The 14,800-nt window shown below is 42.5% G+C and overlaps 1 protein-coding gene across 1 annotated transcript in view; it reads left to right on the top strand.

Annotated features, from left to right (window-relative positions):
• map3k10 (mitogen-activated protein kinase kinase kinase 10) overlaps positions 1-14,336 on the top strand; it is a 30,958-nt gene extending 16,622 nt beyond the window's left edge. The window contains exons 2-11 of the mRNA XM_079676872.1: positions 3,914-4,094; positions 4,891-5,039; positions 6,903-7,078; positions 7,789-8,032; positions 8,757-8,879; positions 8,970-9,108; positions 9,777-9,889; positions 9,978-10,255; positions 11,156-11,684; positions 12,273-14,336. Coding sequence (XP_079532998.1) covers positions 3,914-4,094; positions 4,891-5,039; positions 6,903-7,078; positions 7,789-8,032; positions 8,757-8,879; positions 8,970-9,108; positions 9,777-9,889; positions 9,978-10,255; positions 11,156-11,684; positions 12,273-12,673 — 2,333 coding nt within the window. The 3' untranslated portion in view covers positions 12,674-14,336. The remainder of the gene's footprint in view (positions 1-3,913; positions 4,095-4,890; positions 5,040-6,902; positions 7,079-7,788; positions 8,033-8,756; positions 8,880-8,969; positions 9,109-9,776; positions 9,890-9,977; positions 10,256-11,155; positions 11,685-12,272) is intronic.
• The last annotated feature ends 464 nt before the right edge of the window (positions 14,337-14,800 follow it).

The raw sequence follows: 14,800 nt of genomic DNA, 5'->3' as shown, positions 1-14,800 counted from the left end.
AAACTAGCCGGTCGCCTTGGGCGCCAGATCTGGAGAGGCGCTGCGATGGGAGAAAACAAATAATAAGAAAAGAAAAGAAAAATAAATAAATGTTTAATTTTTATTCTGCCTAATTTTCTGCCCTTGATGTAATACATTTACGTTAATAATTGAATAAAGTAAGCACCCTTTGCATTCCGGGCCGGCAACGTTTTACATTTGCCCTGTACGATGTGCGCTGCAAGTGATGAAAGTGGGGGATGTTGACTTAGCAGGCGCTCACAGTCCAAAGTGCGAGCGAGCCTCCGAGCGAGCAAGAGAGAGAGAGAGAGAGAGAGCGCCTAGGGCACCAAAATGTCTAGGGCCGGCCCTGTGTACGTGCACATGTATGCACAAACAGATTTTGGACCTCATGTTTTATCGTGCTGTTTGTCTTTTACAGCCTCACAGAGCTGCTAGCGCGGCTGCAGACTGGTGTTAAAGTCATCAGCCATGGCACATTTATTCAGCACCTCTCTGTAGCTTACAAATATCTATGCAAGGTAATGTCACCATGTTATGGGTATCAGCAGATAAAGGCTTTTATACAGACAAATAACATTTTGTCTGATTGGACAGGCCGATATGTTACATAAAACTAAATGTTTTTATGTAACCTTAGTTGAGGAGTTTCCTTTTTTGCAGAGGGACATTTAAGATAATGTTATTTATGTCTACTATATCTACCAGTGGGTAGATAAGAGTCGGCATATTTATGTAGTGCAGGATGGACAGAAAAGATACAGAGGATGTTCTCTTCAATTAGGTGGAAAATATACAGTATGTCTTTATATCAGCAATCTGTCAAAATGATTTGTAAAATATCAGAAAAAAACAATATAGTGCACACCTAGTTTCAAACACAGGTTATTGATATCAACGCTGCATGTAAAAATAAATGGGTCATCTTCTTTGTGCTGTACTGAAACAGTGAACGTGCATCATTTGATCATGACATTAAAGAGCAGCTGCCGTTTTTCTAGCTGAGAAATAGTCAAATGATTGTGTGATGACACATCCGGGCTTGATCGTTCTCGTAATGCTTGTTGCTATGGAGGACTTTGTAGTAACCAGGGAGCTTGTCAGCTGTACTTATTCTCATCCGTACTCTATTTTAAAATAACATTTCCAGCAGCACCTGTGTAAAAGCCACTCTCACCTTGAGGACTTTGTTTCCCTTCACTGTTATGAAATGTGCTGCGCCGCGGCTGTTTGTGTTTCGCTGCACTTCCTGCGCTGCCAGCTGGGCGCACACACTGTGATCTTTAATGTTTGACAGGAGCAGGGAAAAGCTGTGGCACGATGAATGAATGAATGGTGTGAAGAAGCTGCACCAAGATGAACCACGAGGTGTGAAAGTAACGCAATGATGTTATAATTAAATCAGAAAGAGAGTGGGAGCAGGTGGAAGTGCTGCTTCGCTCTCAGTTTCTGTAAACAGGCCTCGGTTCAGTTTCTATATTCCCTCGTCTGTCTTCTTTCCTCCCCGCCCCGCCCTCAATCTACATGCCATGATGTCCTTTTCCCTGTATGGATGTGCTCCATACTCACACACACAAAGCAAACTAGTAAAGGTTGACACACCCATCTAAGCATGCAAACAGATCCTGTCCTCTAGCTCTTTCTGCATCTGTGTCCACTCCATCTTCTGTTTTTAGAGACACAGAGAGAGAGTTAGCGCCGAGGAGACAGCTGTCCCTCAGAGACAGCTGTCCCTCAGAGACGTCGGCATCAGAATAGGAAAGACGGCTGGAGACTATTTCACAGTGGTGGAAGAAGTACTAGATCTTTTACTCAAGTAAAAGGAGAAATACTTAATTGTAAAAATACTCTGTTACAAGTGAAAGTCAAAAATATTGGCAACAAAATATACTTAAATTACCAAAAGTTCTTTATTTAAGAAGCATATATATTTAATGACTAGGTTATGATTATCTATGCATTCATGTCTAGCTGGTTAAGGTGGAGCTTATTTGTTGTACAATTATTTTGCAAACTGCTACTGGATGTCTTTACCTATACTTATATGTTTGTTTTCAAGTTGATTTTTATTTTATCACTTTATAATCTGAATCTATAAATCAACTAGTAACTGACTATTTCAGATAAATGCACAATGTCGGCTTCCAAAAGGTAATAAAGTAAAAGTACAAAGTAGGTTACATTTGAAATACTTAGGAAAAGTACCTCACATTGTACTTAAGTACAGTACTTGAGCAAATGTACTTTATTACATTCCACAGCTGCTATTAGAGAAGTACTTCTCCTCATTTATTGCTACTTTATACTTTTAGTTTACGACACTACCCTTAAAAGAAAATTACATGTCTTATATGACAGCTGGAAAGGTGAAGATGAAAAATGTAACATACACAAAATGTGAGGATTTTATAGTGTTATTTACCTAACCAATAAAGAACAAGTTAATAGAACAATAAAGAAAGCAGGAAATATTAACAATTTCAACTGAAATGATTGTGGAGTAGTGCTCTGTATCAATTAATCTGGATAGTACTTTTCCTGGAGTATTTTACAGCGTGATACAGTCTGTGAATACTTCTCTCGGCCTATGGAAATAAGTACAGACTGCTCTGAGATCAGTTCATTATCACCGAAACTCGTCTCCCAGGGAGCTTGTGGACAGAGCAGAGGCACACCTTTATTGTGTGTGTGTGTGTGTGTGTGTGTGTGTGTGTGTGTGTGTGTGTGTGTGTGTGTGTGTGTGTGTGTGTGTGTGTGTGTGTGTGTGTGTGTGTGTGTGTGTGTGTGTGTGTGTGTGTGTGTGTGTGTGTGTGTGTGTGTGTGTGTGTGTGTGTGTGTGTGTGTGTGTGTGTGTGTGTGTGTGTGTGTGTGTGTGTGTGTGTGTGTGTGTGTGTGTGTGTGTGTGTGTGTGTGTGTGTGTGTGTGTGTGTGTGTGTGTGTGTGTTCTCTCTCTCTCTCTCTCTCTCCACCACCCTTTGCATACGCCTGTAGATAAGAGAGAGCGGGAGAGAGCGGGAGAGAGAGAAACTCGGACCTGACTCAGAGCCTGTGAACTGTGTACACTCCAAATATTTCCATAGCCAGCTCTCATGCGGAAATAAAGGAGGAAGTTGTACATGGAAGAAAGAGAAAAGAGACAGAGAGATTAGTCTAATGCTAATATTAATAAGGATACATCAAAGTGACTGATCACTGTACGGAAAATAGACACTAACGTATCGGTACAGTACTGGACCATAAGGGAAAGTAGTGCCCTCTATAGTAACCTGACACCACACCTGCACTGTAAACATGACTGTGTTATTTAACAAACACACCATTGACATTTAGTTTTTAATGTTGCAAAGTTTTGGATATTCTGAGTATTAAAGTTATTTCCATGATTGTTTATTTTCGGGGGTTTTCGCTCTCAGGACTTGCCAGCCTGAACAACTTGAATGTAATTTAAAACAGAAAGACTTTGTGGTTAAAAGTTAGTTTTCCTTATACAAGTTTTGTTTAACAATCTTACCCTCGGATTACATTTCCTACAAAATCGATAATTGGTTCATACATTTCCAAAATTATGGGAAAAATATGGAAAATCACTATTTTCTCAAATAGCAAGCCAATATCTTCAAACTGCCTGTTTTGTTTGACTAACAGTCCAACAACCAATACAGTATATTACAGTTACTATAATCAAAGTAGTCAGAAAACTATTGATTATTGAGATTAAAGGACTTCTAACATTACATTTGACTTAAGTATTCAGCTGAAAATGTCTGCCTCTTTGATCTTTTCTCAGAGAGCTTTTACTTGATCGTCTCAGAAATCGTTTTTATTTGTCTGTTGCTGTATAATACTACTCTGTGTTTAGAGTAATGCCAGCTTTTAACTAAAATCTTCGTCTGCTCCTCCTCCTCCTCCTCAGTCCTCATCCAGGAACCTGCGGAGCGAGAAGACTTGGGGGGGAGGACCCTGAAGATCACAGACTTCGGTCTGGCCAGAGAGTGGCACCAGACCACCAAGATGAGCGCGGCGGGGACGTACGCCTGGATGGCCCCCGAGGTCATCAAACTCTCGCTCTTCTCTAAGAGCAGCGACGTGTGGAGGTACTGCCGTCACTCTTCTGTGATTCATCTTTTCATTTAAACAGTGACAAATGTCCTCACACGGGCTGTCGAGATGAATGTGTCACAATGTGAACGCCAGATGTTTTACGTATGCATAAAGAAATCTGGGTTCAATTAAGAATATTATTACATTTTGTTAAATTACCGTAAGTTGGATTGTGATGTATTTTTTCCATGAATCAGTGGTTGAGAAGTATTGAGATACTTAACTTGGGTCAAAGAAAACAAAAACTTCAATTTAAAATTACCCCGTTGCTGTTAAACATTGAACATTTCACTGAAGTAAAACAATTAAATACAAATAAAAAATACATCTATAAAATATCATTAATGTATGGTTTTTGTAGGGCAGGTTTTAAGTCAGTTAATTTATAATAGCTGTAAAGTAATTAGTATCTACTGCTGTCAGATAAATGGAATATAAAAGAATATGTAAAAGTAGAACATGTCTTTTAAAAGTTGCATGAAGCAGAAACACTCAAGTTCACTTTAAGTACAATACATGAATACATGCGGATTGTTGTTAATGTTTTTCATGTAAATATACCTTTACAAAAAGGTGAGTGTCAGAATGTTGTTTGGTAATGGAATGGTATGTCAATTAGTTTGAAGTTTGACAGTTATTTCCAGGATCCTTCAGTTGTTATTCAGTGAGCTCCGGTCACCGATAAGAGCTGGTCACTATCGTTGTGTTGAAGGATAGTTTTTGGCATCAGATGTTACATTAAAAACAGAAACTAATAAAAAAATGTTCCTTGTTTGCCTCTCTTCTCAGTTTCGGGGTGTTACTGTGGGAGCTGCTGACCGGCGAGGTTCCCTACAGAGAGATAGACGCGCTGGCGGTCGCTTACGGTGTGGCCATGAACAAACTAACACTTCCTGTCCCATCAACGTGCCCTGAACCTTTCGCTCAGCTGCTGGCAGGTAAGCAGCCCGACCACCAGGAACCTTTGAGTGATTATTAAATCCAAGGAAACAGAGATAAAACTGCTGTGCTGGGTTACAAAGTGATTTTCAAGAAGGCCGGAGTTGACACGAACTGCTCAAAAGTCGTTTTTTTATTTCTATGACTTCTTCATGCATGTCTCACTTGTCCCATTCATTCATCGTTTACAAGTCTACTTTCACTTTATGTGCCCTTGAGCTTCCTTTCTTTTCCTGTACACCAGTCATCAAAATGACCTTAAAAATGTCACTGGTGACACAGAAACTCACTTTGAAAAAAAGCCCTTCTGGAGGTTCCCATCCACTTTAAAGTGTTGTAACGTTGCACACATATTTGAGGTTACAGTTGTTTTTCATCTAGGAGCAGAGATGAACACTAAGAGTTAGATGAAGACAGTTTCATTAGGTTGCATTATAAACATCCCAGAGCTGCCCTTGGCCGGTTTTCTCCTCTCCCCCTCACAAATAATCCAGGCAGCAGCTTTGTTAACAGCAGCGGAGTATTAACAGCTCTGGTTTCACCGTGCAGGTCATCTCTGTTTAAACACACACCTGCTTTTTATCCAGGCTGCCTTAATATGCTTAACACTGAAGCTACCTTTTAAAGCAGATGAATAAGCTGCAGGTTCAAAAAGAGCTTTCTTAAACTGTCAGCCAACTTCATTCACCTCCCTCCACTCCCCCTCCCTCTCTGCTCCTAAAGCTCTTTTCCTCCTCACTTCCCCTCTCACTCCTCCTCTTCTTATCCGTGTTCATCCGTTAATCTCGCCTTTGTCATCCCTCGCTGCTCCCTGTTTACTCCGTCCTGTCATCATCTCACTTTCATCTCCTCTCCACAGCTTTTACCAACATACTATTTATGCTCATGTATTTTTAGTAAACATAACCTGCTATAACATATATTTTCAGCCTGTGAAACAGCCATTTAATGACATTTTACTTTGCGTTGAAGTAGAAGATTATAGTCTGGTGTTGTAGAGCTCTGCTCTCTGTAGGTGTGCACTGTGTGTCTGCAGCTCTGTCACTCAGGGTTTGGCTCAACATGGCCGCCATATGTTGTCCCATCCTGCTCCCTTACACTTTGGTTGGTGCCAGAAAGGGAATTATATATCCAGACCAAAAATGCATGGTTTATCAAAAATAAATAAGTGCCGATAGATTATGTTTTTCTGAGTTGTTTTCCAACACTGAACTGATCCTACTAACAAGTATTGTTGGTGAAGCCACAACCAGTTGTATTTCCATATGAAGGGGCAACAAATGCTTCTCCAATAGTACCTAGTCAATGTACACATTTTTGTTACTGTTTGATTAACATTTGACAAAGACTATTGTAACCAGCTGTTAGTAAATGCCTATGTTATTTGAATTAAACTGCATAGTAAGGACTTCATTTACAGGTATGTTTTAAGGTAGGAATAAATAAGCCTGAGTGGTAAAAACTGGGTGGAAAATTTGAAAGACAGATAAAAGTAAAAGTAAGAAAATGTGTCAAGGTTTTTAAATAACAGGAAATGCATCAATGATATGTACTGACGCAAAATAAAGCGCGTTGTTTAAAACATGGAAAGGGGCATGTAGGATTTCTATGGATAGTATAACAGCAGGAGTCTAAACAAAACATTTAGAGCTAAGTCAGTTTTAGCAAAAAAACAAAAGACTCTGACAACACCAAGCTGCTGTTTGTTCGGAGATGAAATGCACTTATTGTAAACCACTTGGATTAACAGCATGTGCTCAAATTAATACAATAAACCTCATATAACCATCTGTTTAGAGCTATGAAACACATGAAACATGTCGCTAACCTGGATGGTAACTCTCCCCTCTTTACCCCCTCAGAGTGCTGGAGCCCGAACCCCCGCAGCCGGCCCTCCTTCAGCAGCATCCTGCAGCGCCTGCTGGCCATCGAGCAGTCGGCCATGTTTCAGATGCCTCTGGAGTCCTTCCACTCCTTACAGGAGGACTGGAGGCTGGAGATCCAGCAGATGTTTGACGAGCTGAGGGCCAAAGAGAAGGTGAGGGCCCTGAAACAGATCCGGTCTTATCAGAGGGGACATCATTATTAGCTAAAGATGGTTTAAAAGACATTAAAGTATTTGAAGAAACTAAAACATACACATTTTTCGGAGGACTTACAAAATAGAATTAGATTTCAGCAGAAGTCGTCAATTTCCATGTTGAGGGTGGGAGGATTATCACCACATCCCAATCTGAGGTGTTTCTGCAAATCACAATTACCTTAGCAACAAGCGTTTTGCTGTGCTAATGACCTTTCCCTCTCCTCTCACCCTCTCTCCTTCCTCTCCCTCTATTCTCCTTACCTCCTTCCTCACTGTCTTACCCTCTCTCCCTCTCATCTCCTATTTTCCTTCTTAACTTTTCTTCATCCTCTTTCCCTCCTCTTCCTCTTTTCATCCCTTTCATTATTTCCCCTCTATCTCTCCTTCCTCCTCTCTCCTGCCTCTTCCTATTCCTCTGCTTTTCTCCTCTTCCGCTCTCCTTTTCTCCTCTCCTCCTCTGTCACTCTCACCTCTCTCCCTCTCTCCCCTCATACCCCTCTCCTCATCCTCTTACCTATCTTCTCTTCTCCTGCACTTACCCTATCCTCTTCCTCTTAACTATTTTCCTTTGTTTCCCATGTCCTTTCGTCATCCTCACCCACTCTTTTTTCTTCGTCTCCTCTTTTTGGTTTTCTCTCTCCTCTCTCTCCTCGGCCTCTCTCCAGGAGCTGAGGTCGTGGGAGGAGTCGTTGGCTCGTGCAGCCGAGGAGCAGAAGGAGCAGGAGGAGCAGCTGAAGAGGAGAGAGCAGGAGCTGGCGGAGAGAGAGATCGACATCGTGGAGCGAGAGCTGAACATAATCATCCACCAGATGTACCAGGAGAAACCCAGCGTGAAGAAAAGGAAAGGGAACTTCAAGAAGAGCCGGCTGAAGCTGGGCCGCGACAGCAACAACATCAGCCTGCCCTCTGGTGGGTGGACAGGGGACTGCAGGCTCATTGTTCACTACGTCTTAAGTTGATCAATTAGGTGCACATGGCTGCCAATATAGGACATTGTATTGTTGACAACATTAATACACGTAATCAACACTGATATACTGCTAATTCAATATCACTCCTTTAATATGAAGAGAAGAAAAACCCTCTCAGTAGAACAACTGGCTGATGAGGTCAAATGGGGACAGGTGATCAGCTGGAAGAGAGAGGCAGATGAGAGGCTGAGGTGTATGGAGGGACAACGGCAAAGCAGAGAAGCAACTCAGATAGGGCTTTCAACAAAGATTCTTTTTTATTATCAATTAATTTGCAGGTTATTCTCCAGATTAATTAATTGATTCTATTTTTATAAATGTCAGAAAATAGTTAAACATTTCTTGTTTTGTTCGTCAAAAAGCCAGACACCTCCATATTTGAATTGGACGATCAATCGCTTATCGCTAATAGTTGTAGATGATCTTTCTGTCAATCAACAGACATAAGTTCAGTATCTTTGTTGTATGGAAATGCTTCTCACTGATATAATGCCTGGTAGTTTTTCATTTTATATCAAAGAAGAGCTGCATGACAATATATTGTATTATTGTTTAAATTGTGTGTTTTTGAAGTTCATAACAAACTGTACCTTGCTGTGTGTGTTCCCATATTTAGAAACAGTTGAAATGTAAAAATATGTTCTCTTCTCGCTCACCTGTAGGCTTTGAGCATAAGATCACAGTTCAGGCGTCCCCCAGTGTGGACAAGAGGAAGACTCAGAGGAGCGAGAGCACCACCCCCCCCGCCAGCCCGGGGGTCATTCCCCGACTGAGAGCCATAAGACGTGAGTGGGAACACCCAAAGCCAGAAAGCATCCTGTGTGAGAGACAGTGTGAGTGCGCTGTGACAGTAATGTTATCCGACTGTTCCTCAGTGACACCGAGCGACGGCAGTAAGACGTGGGGCCGCAGCGCAGTGTGTAAGAAGGAGGATCTGTCCACCAGCAAGAAGAAAGGACGCACCTGGGGGCCGAGCTCCACCCTCCAGAAAGAGAGGGTGGGCGGGGAGGAGAAGTATGTGAAACATGAGTTTACGTATCTGAGATTCATGTCAAATCTGTTTCACCTGATAAAGGCACTCATAGTTTATGCTGTGCTATATTCTTTACCCAAACCCGACTCAAAGATTTGGGTTTGGGGGAATGGATTTGGATTTGTTATTCTCTTTTCAATTGATTAAGTCAGGAAGGTCCTATTGGGACACAAAAGCTCATCTGTCCAGAGTCCTGGGAACGTTTTTAAAGCATGATAGAACGTTAATGCAAACAGAAAACAGAAACGTAAAAACCGTTCAAAGTTGTGTTTTAAAAACAGCATGGATCTGTGTATTTCATTTATTTCATTTACCAAATCTACACAGATATTGACAGATCCATGTAGCAGAAATTCAGAAATTGTTCATACCTGAAAATCACGGAGGGTCAATTCAAAGTATTTGATGAAACTGCACGACAAAAAGTGTATCATGAGGATTGTATTGAGTTAAAGTTATCACAGGCGAGAAGTAAATGTTTTTACTCGTGTTTTTCTGGACAGGCTTTTGTTACACAGGGAAGCAGAACCTTCCAGGTCCTTACAGTCTGTGGACATGTTGCACCCCTTGGGTTTATTTCTTGTTATCTTAAAGTTTTCAAAGTTACTTCTGGTTGGTGTTGTGTTGACATCATGGTTTCTGTTTGCAGACTGAAGTCACTCGGAGAGGGAAGCAAAGTTTGGTCATCCAGTGCACCAAATCTGGGAAAATCCCCCAAACATGCACCAATGAGCGCCGGCTTCTCCAGCCTCAATGAGATGGGTGAGTCTTTACTTTCATCATAAATGAGTGACAACAACCAATCATCTTTACTCTTTGTTCACTAACCTGTTTCTGCTCTCTCTGACAGAGGAGTGCTGTGAGTTGGAGGAGTCCCCGGGGTCCCTGCTGCCCCCAGAGAGCAGCAGTAACGGGGCAGTGGAGGACTCGGGCCCTTTGTGGGGCGGCCTGGGCCCCAACACGGGCTCCTGTCAGGGGCCCGGGGGCCTGGGGGCGGGGGTGAGCTACCAGGACTCTCTGCGGCGCTGCAGCCAGAGAAAGAAGAGCGACATGTTCCTGCTGGGCTGTGCCTCTCTGCTCGCGTCTGTCGGACTGGGGCAAGACCTGCTGCAACACGGGAAACTACAGGTGAGAGAAACACAGGAAGAAAACAGAAGGAAAACTGAAAGAAAAAAGAAAGAAAACAGAAAGAAAACAGAGAAAAACTTAAATTCTATTCTTATAATCTACAAAAGGAAAACACATGAGGACAATTCCTTTATTTTTCAGCCTCACTTTAGAATGTGTTAATAATTGAAATGATATCATATAAAGATTCATTTCAATTTATGAACGTACCTTAAAACCGCTCAGTACCATGAGAAAACAATTACATTTGAAGATGTACCAATGTGGTGTTTCAAATGAAAACCACAAAGTACAGAATATGTTTGTTTCATAAGAAGTTTGTTTGAATTGGCTCTTTTTAAAATATCCCTTTTAAGATTGAAATTGTGGTGAAACGCTATTCATGAATTCACACATTCATTATTCCTTCAAGAAGGTACAGCTTCCTCCTGCAGGCAGAAACACCGTCTTTTTAAACAAAGAAACACATGTAACCGAGCCGACGTCTTACGATCGTACCGCCTCCATATCTCACACTAATGATCCCATTTTGTGGGATGACACAAGCTGCTAAATAATCTGTGCCATGCTGTACAATAAGCACTAAGGATTTCCAGCGTCGTGTTAATTCTGTGTATTTCTGTTGTGGAATCAAAAGAGTGTCTAACCAAATATGTAATTTGGTTTAAGCACTGAGATCTTCTTCCATTGATCCTCTCATACAGTGGGAGAATCAATGACTAATGATTTGGAAGTAATCTGTTGCCGTAGTTGCTATAGTAGGCGGAGGAAGGAATTCTTTTTAAAAAGTAAAGCAGCTTGTTTTTAAAGAGAAGAGAGTTGATAAATTGTTCAGCTGATTATAAGGTGATTTTATTTGAGTGCTGCTCGGTGGTCTCACAGTGTGTTGATGTTTTCCAGGTGCTCCAGGACGAGCAGGACCAGCGAGAGGAGCAGCGTAAGAAGAAGGAGGGTCTCTTCCAGCGGACGGGACGTTTCCGCCGCAGCACCTCCCCCCCCAGCAGAAACCTCTCCCTCTCCCTCTCGAGACATCACGACTCTGCTCTCCCCTGCATGGACCCGTCTCCCTCTGTCACTCTCCTCTCGTTGTCCTCTCTCTCTGACTGCAACTCCACCAAGTCCCTCCTCCCCTCCGACCCGGACGAGTACCCCCTCACCCCGATGACGGGGGGCAAAACCACAGTGGCTCCCCCAGCTCCGGCCCTCAACCCGCTGTTGGATCTGCGGGCGGAGAGCTTCAAAAAGGAGCCCAACCAGTCGCTCACGCCCACCCACGTGTCTGTGGCCTTCAGCAGAGGACACCGACGGACCCCTTCAGACGGGGCGATAAGACCCCGAGCCCAAACTATGGGACACCACAGGACGCCGTCTGATGGGAGCATGCCGATGCCCCCTCCACCGGGGGCGCCACACCGCACTACTTACAAAGGTAAGGGACTAGTGATGTTTTGATGACATTGCAAAGATAAGTAATGTACAATACTTGTCTTGAGTACTTAAATGTACTTATACATAAAGTACAGTTCTCCTTGTTGTATACGGAGTAAATTGGTGCCAAAGAATTTAGAGACATCCTTGTGTTAGAGATACATCACGGACATATATGCTTGAATATAGTTTATGGAACATGTGATTAAAACATCTTCCTGTCTGAACTTCCGAGAGGCTGAAAATGAGCCCAAGATGATTCATTATAAAAGCATTGACAATTCCCAGTTTTTCAAACCGTCCCTGCTCCAAACCACATTATCTCAAAAATGTTACTGCCGTTGGTCTTTGAAAAATACATTTTACAGATGTACTTCTTAAAAGGACACAGATATATCCTCTAATGTTTTCTTTATTCTCTAGGTCTGCAGATTCTATTTCGTCCTCAAAGAGACATGTTCAGGGTTACTTTCACATATCAAGGAAAAGAGACTCATACTCCATTTTGAGAAGCTAGAATTAGATCATATTTTTGCTTAAACAACTAAATTGCTAAATTTTGTTCATGTTTCTCACTGTCATGTCTCAGGTACTCTAGAAATCCTCGACATCCCCCGCCTCCCTGACCCCTCCATCATCTTCCCGGTCCCCCAGCGGCGTAAGGCCCCCGCTCCTCCCATCCCTGACCCGGCTCCCCTCTCCCTCATCAGCCCCCTGGAGAGACCCAAGACGCTGGAGTTCGCCCCCCGTCCGCGGCCCACCCCCACCAGGAGGCCCGACCCCTGGAAGCTGAACTCTCTGTCCCGGACCCTCAGCTCGTCGCCCAGCAGCAGCTGCGACAGCCCCCTGGGCTCGGGGGACAGCGGCCCCAGCACAACGCGGCCCACCCTGATGGACCTGGACGCGGAGGGCCAGAGCACAGACCCCACCGTCCCCCTGTGTGGGAAGAGGCAGGCGGCCGCTCTGTGTGGACAGACGTACTTGTTGTGAAGGAAGAAGTCCCCTTTCCTGCTCTTGGACCTGATCCGGGACATTACTGAGCCAAGCAAAGTGCACTCTCAACACTCGTCATGTTTTAGGCACTTACTGAAAGCCACTCCTCTCATGTGTCCTTTGAGTATCCTAATAAGGTGTGAAACCTATATAGCAAGCCTTTTCCCTGATAGAGGTCTCCAACCTGCACGACTATGAGGGTCCTGGAGGCCTTTTAAAAGCCTTGTAGTGTGCTCACCCAACCTTACCCAGCATTTTCTCTCCCCCCTCTTTGAAAGACATCTCTCCCTGCTTCTTAGTGCGACATGACCAGGACAAACTCGTAACCTTCAAAAGCCATTCAAGTTCCTAAAATGTTTTCAGAATTTGCTAACTGTTCATCCCGACTCATCTGCCTGTGTCGTTTCTGTGACGCTGCCCATTTTCTGCTCACATCTTTCACTCCAAAGAGATAAATCTTCTTAAACATTCCCCTAAACATTGTTTCATTGTCAACACCTGGAGTAGGACTGTTAAAAATGTACAATAGAGAGTGTCTTTGTTCTTATTTTGCACGTTGTTTGTTCTTTTGCTGCACAAACATCCCCCCTGCCTTCCTCTTCACTCCTCATCTCTCTGCATGGGGGTCTTCGTCCTCTCCCCTTCAACACCAGGACAGGAAAAAGCCTTTTATCTCTCAGCACTGATGGACTGGTTTAATCCTCAGCCTTGTACAGTACGAAACAAAGAGTTTATTTTCTCAGTGCTTACACCATCCCATCTGAATCCTGTTAGCAAAAATGTTTTTTCTATGGGTTTGGCAGACCAGGTGTGTATCTCTCTGTGTGAATGTGTATATATTACTGTACATGTGTGGAAGAACAAAATGGGTTCATTTTTGTATGTGCTGGTGCTTTTTTTCAGTGCATGTTGTTTTACGTGTGAATGGTTCTCTGTAACGGGGCACTATCTTCGAAATAAGAGCTCATCTGTTTTGTCTTCTACACGTTTTACATTCCTCACTAGCAGTCAGTAGCACTAAGTATGGATTGCGCTCATGCCACTGAAATAGACACGAAAAAAGGAAACTGAGGGGAAATGCTTTTTAAAGTCGACCTCATGACGGACCATTCGAAAGCTTCATGTTCACGTCTGACTTGTTTTCAACATGTGCGGCCCTTTAGGAGCCATGTTGTGCAGCCTCTCGGTGGACTCTACTTACGGCTAACAAATCAGCTTCAATCAGCTGAGTAGTTTTCGCACAGAGGTCGAAAAGTTTGTCTGGGCTGCAGGTAGTATTTGACTTGACAGTGCACATTTCTCTAAGTGAGCGTGGGTGTGATTATGTGTGTGTGTGTGTGTGTGTGTATGTGTTATTATTTGTACGGGATGATGACAATCCTGTTGGAAGTAGAGTGAGGGCAAACTCATTCTCCTTGTGTGGTTAAGAACACTGAGTATTTATTAAATTTATTGTTATTATTGGAAAAATTAATTGTTATGACTATGCTCTTCCTGGGATATCTGTATATATTTGTTAAATATAACAGGAAAAAACCAAGGAAAAAACCTAGGACACTGCTTACTGTTGTGTCCAGTCTCAACCTGTGACTTCTGGGTTCAATGAAGAATAAGTGTGAAACGTGACGAATGAGAGACAAATAAAAATCAAAGAAAGATGCTTTAGTGTCACTGCTAAATCTTTTATCTGTCCATTATATCCATGAGGTATAACAGATTATGTTTGATGTGATTACTGATGGGAGAAGTATTTAGGTTCTTTACTAAAAATATCAAAACAACAATGGTTAAACCCTTCTTTATAGGCAAAAGTCCTGCTTTTAAAGTACAGACTTATCTCCTGAAAAATGTACGTAAAAGTACAGGTATTCATTCTGCAGTAAAATTCCCCCTTTGACTGATTTACCGATGAATATTACATTCATAGATTTATAATTTGGGAGAAGCAATGTTGATAGCAATTTTGTAGCTTCCCGAGTTGGAGTTGCTTTATATGCAGTAAGGTATTTAAAATAGTTTAAAATGTAAGGGTGCGTCAAAGAATCACAATATACATTTGAGAGATAGTGATGTGATAAATGGGAATAAAGGAGAACAACGAAAACTAAACTAAACTTTTTTTAT

Source organism: Notothenia rossii, assembly GCF_949606895.1.
Source record: "Notothenia rossii genome assembly, chromosome: 4".
In the NCBI taxonomy this organism is placed as follows: domain Eukaryota; kingdom Metazoa; phylum Chordata; class Actinopteri; order Perciformes; family Nototheniidae; genus Notothenia; species Notothenia rossii.
The sequence above is the reverse complement of the archived record's forward strand: the minus strand, read 5'-3'. Positions and strand labels throughout refer to the sequence as shown.